Source organism: Nanorana parkeri, unplaced genomic scaffold (genome assembly GCF_000935625.1).
Source record: "Nanorana parkeri isolate BGI_ZX_2015 unplaced genomic scaffold, ASM93562v1 scaffold244, whole genome shotgun sequence".
Classification (NCBI taxonomy): Eukaryota; Metazoa; Chordata; class Amphibia; order Anura; family Dicroglossidae; genus Nanorana; species Nanorana parkeri.
The window spans coordinates 1,433,745-1,437,649 of NW_017306512.1; the positions used below are offsets into that span (position 1 = coordinate 1,433,745).

The 3,905-nt window shown below is 40.1% G+C and overlaps 1 protein-coding gene across 1 annotated transcript in view; it reads right to left on the minus strand.

Annotated features, from left to right (window-relative positions):
• Positions 1 to 648: 648 nt before the first annotated feature.
• The window catches only part of CEP162 (centrosomal protein 162), a 96,982-nt gene continuing 93,725 nt past the window's right edge, over positions 649 to 3,905 (minus strand). The window contains exon 26 of the mRNA XM_018556627.1: positions 649 to 887. Within this exon, the coding sequence (XP_018412129.1) occupies positions 678 to 887 (210 nt within the window). The 3' untranslated portion in view covers positions 649 to 677. The remainder of the gene's footprint in view (positions 888 to 3,905) is intronic.

Genomic DNA, 3,905 nt, shown 5'->3' on the forward strand with positions numbered 1-3,905 from the left:
CGGCTGAGGGAAGGGCAAGACCTTTAAAAGGAGAACTATGGGGTAAATGTTTTTCTCCATAGTTCTCTTAAGGGTCACGGGAGGACATATACTAGCGTCCTTCCTTGACCAAAAGCTCAGTATATCACCGAGACCGCCGCAGCCGGGATGGATCCCGACAATGCTGTCGAGATCCACTCAGATGCGTGAATGACAGCTGGCTCTGCCTATCTAGCCAGTGGCTCTGCCTATCTAGCCTATCAGAGCCAGCTGTACCCGCCCCCATCCGTTGCTCCAATCAGCACTGGAGAAAAAGGAGCGGGGAGGAGGGAAATCCCTGCAGGGAGCCATGACTGCTCTCTGCAGGGAGATGATCGAGAAGCGAGCGAGCGACGGTATGTGTTCGCTCACTTCCCGAACTATTGAGCTGACATGCGACAGTTTCATTGTCACACGGCGGCTCAAACTAATTTCAAACTGATTTTCACTCACCTCATAATTCTCCTTTAAGTGTTACTTACGTGCAACAGAGAAACCTCAGGTCTCCTGCCCTAGAAAGGGCTTTGCTGTGTGGCAGGGCTGCATATATTGCTGGACTGGATGGACAGAAATACAAATACTTAGGCAGGTAATGCAGCTTCCACATAACTATGTCATCTGTGCATATAACTGTTTGCCTGGAGTTCAGCTTTAAATATTTATGTTCTCCAATACACTTCAGAGCCTTCAGATGTTGTTGTGGGAATAACAATTCCCTGTCTCTGTAACACACGGAGAACATCCAGTATTGCATCTAACTCTGATCTGAACTTCTCTAGCTCCATATTCTTCTGCTGCACAAGCTTCTTCCACTTGTATGTTTCTCTGGTTTGTACACTTTCCGCAGCATGCCTTGTTTGCTGTATTACCTGCAGAATTGTAGAAAGATACTTTAACATGTGTTTACAAAATAACATACTATACCAGAGAACCTGGCATTCCCTACTGATCACTGTGGGAGTCAAATAAAAGATTGAAACAATTCTTCAAAACAAGTTAGTCAATGTAAAACATGTAATCTCTTCTGCTCCCTTAGAAAGCCATTCAAGCAAAACATCTTAAAATGATATATGAACAGTTTTTTTAAAGGAGAACTATGAGGTGAGTGCTTTTCACTCACCTCATAGTTCTAGCCGACCTGTGACAATGAGACTGTCACAGGTCGGCTCAGTAGATCGGGAGGTGAGCAAACACATACCGACGTTCGCTCACCTCTCGATCCTGTCACAGCTCTCTGCCGTGACAGGGGGAGGGCTGGATTCCCCTCTCCCCGCTCCGATCTGCCAGCGCTGACTGGCAGAACGGACGGGGGAGGGGGCGGGTACAGCTGGCTCTGCCTCTAGATGGGCAGAGCCAGCTGTCACTCACGCAGCTGGGCGGATCCCGTCATCTAAGTCGTGATCCGCTCCGGCGTCTCAGTATACCGCGAGCTGGTAACGGGAGGACGCTAGTTTGTGTCCTCCCGTTACCCTAAGGAGAACTATGGGGAAAAACACTGACCCCATAGTTCTCCTTTAAATACAGTAAAGTGTCAAAATACCTCCTGTTGTGGGAAATATACATTATGATGGTTCATTGGGGATATTTCAGTGAGAAAGGTTCTACTAGTTGCTGAATTTCCAGGGGTGACAATTACTTTTTATATGCTTTGCTCAAAACAATGCAAATTCTGTGCGTTTGTCTTTATTATCGATAAAATTAACATCAGATTACATTCCAAAGCCATTCAGGAAGAAATGCAGACAATTACTAAGGACTCTGAATATATTTATACTATAGCTGGCCACAGACTTTTAGATTTAAACTGAAAACAGCGTAGATGGACAAATATTCAGCTGTGGATAAGAAATAGATAATCCGCGCTTCTGGAAAGGAGACTAAAGTGGAAATGTATAATAAATTAAGACCTAAAGCCGCTCTAGAAAGAGGATAGAGGAATCCTATCAACAATCGAGAAAATATATATCAAAGCGCTAAAGGTGTAACTAATAAAAGACTTAATGTAACCAAGTGATAAAGTGAAATTTTAGGTTTAGGCGGTCTAGCTCTAAAACAAGTGATGTGTCTTACATGGAATCATAAAAAAATTATAAAATAAAAATAAAATTAATAGTACAATAGGGCTGTGGAAAAACAAAAAAACAAAAAAAAAACAAAAAAACAAAAAAAATAAAAATGATTGGGACGATAAGATTTCAACCACTGTGTAAAGACCTCGAATAGGTCACAGTATATAAACAATCCGTGAAAAAAATATAAACAATCCGTGAAAAAAATATATTAGAGAATTGGAATAAATTGGTCAACGAAAAAATAAACGTGAAAAGTGTGTACAAAGGAAGTTATTAGTGATATATATTGATGGTGGTATATATTTCGTAGCGGTAGTCCAACAATCCAAGTTTGAAAGCACGATTGCAGGCTCAAGTGTCACCAACTAAAAGCCTTTGATCCAACTCCATTTGGTGAGTACCCACCCAAGGGGGGCTGTTGGACTACCGCTACGAAATATATACCACCATCAATATATATCACTAATAACTTCCTTTGTACACACTTTTCACGTTTATTTTTTCGTTGACCAATTTATTCCAATTCTCTAATATATTTTTTTCACGGATTATATATATTTTTTTCACGGATTGTTTATATTTTTTTCACGGATTGTTTATATACTGTGACCTATTCGAGGTCTTTACACAGTGGTTGAAATCTTATCGTCCCAATCATTTTTTTTTTGTTTTGTTTTTTTTTTTGTTTTTCCACAGCCCTATTGTACTATTAATTTTATTTTTATTTTTATTTAATAATTTTTTTATGATTCCATGTAAGACACATCACTTGTTTTAGAGCTAGACCGCCTAAACCTAAAATTTCACTTTATCACTTGGTTACATTAAGTCTTTTATTAGTTACACCTTTAGCGCTTTGATATATATTTTCTCAAATATTCAGCTGTGGCTATTGTGTTCTTACAGCTGGCACTCACTGCTGTCTTGCTGCAGTTTTTGACAAACATGGGCCCATGAGTTCACATACTGCTTGAATTTCAGCTGTCAGCCAAAATTTGAGCAGTGCATGGTCAGCTTTAGCAGTGAATTCTTTGGAAGAAGAAAACAGTCAGCACTGTGCAGAAAATATCTTCCTTGCACACCAAGAACATGGACATACAGGTGTCAGAATACAGAGGAATATCTACCATTTGTGGTTTTAGGTGCCTGTCTACTTTTTTCTGTAGTGAGCATAAGTGTGTATTTGTGACGAAAATGCAGCAGAAATGAACCAGAGTGATGTTCTAAAGGTGGCCATTCTAAAGTGGTGCAGTGTGACAAAACAAAGACTTCACACATCTGTTATTTTCTCATCTCTCACTGAGGCTACCACAAAGTTTTATTCTAGTACAGACTTTACTTGCTAACTTCTATACTGCAAAATCAACAACTGGGACTACAACACTCACAAGGAGGTACATTCTGTAATCCCTGATCCCCCCCAACCTCCGTATTTGACTGCAACAGCACTATAAATATGGCCTTTTTTCTCTGGATTTCTTCAGAGCACTCTGAGATAACCTATTTGAACATTTTGACATGATAAAAGGGGATGATTGCTGGGGGAAGCTTTTTCCTTGTGTAGGAAGTGCCTGCAGATGGAGACACTAGTTGTTGATTAGTCTCCCTACATCATTACAGCACTACTTTTCTGTACCATACCTTTGTCAGGCTCCCTTCTAGGGAAGGAGGAAGCAGCAGCTACATGGGATTACACAGATTGTCAAACAGAATGTAACTTTTATAAAAATCTCCATAACTACTGAACTGTTTTATTCTTGGAAAACATTGCTCGCAGGCATAATTTCACTATAGCTTGTTTAGTATATATATATA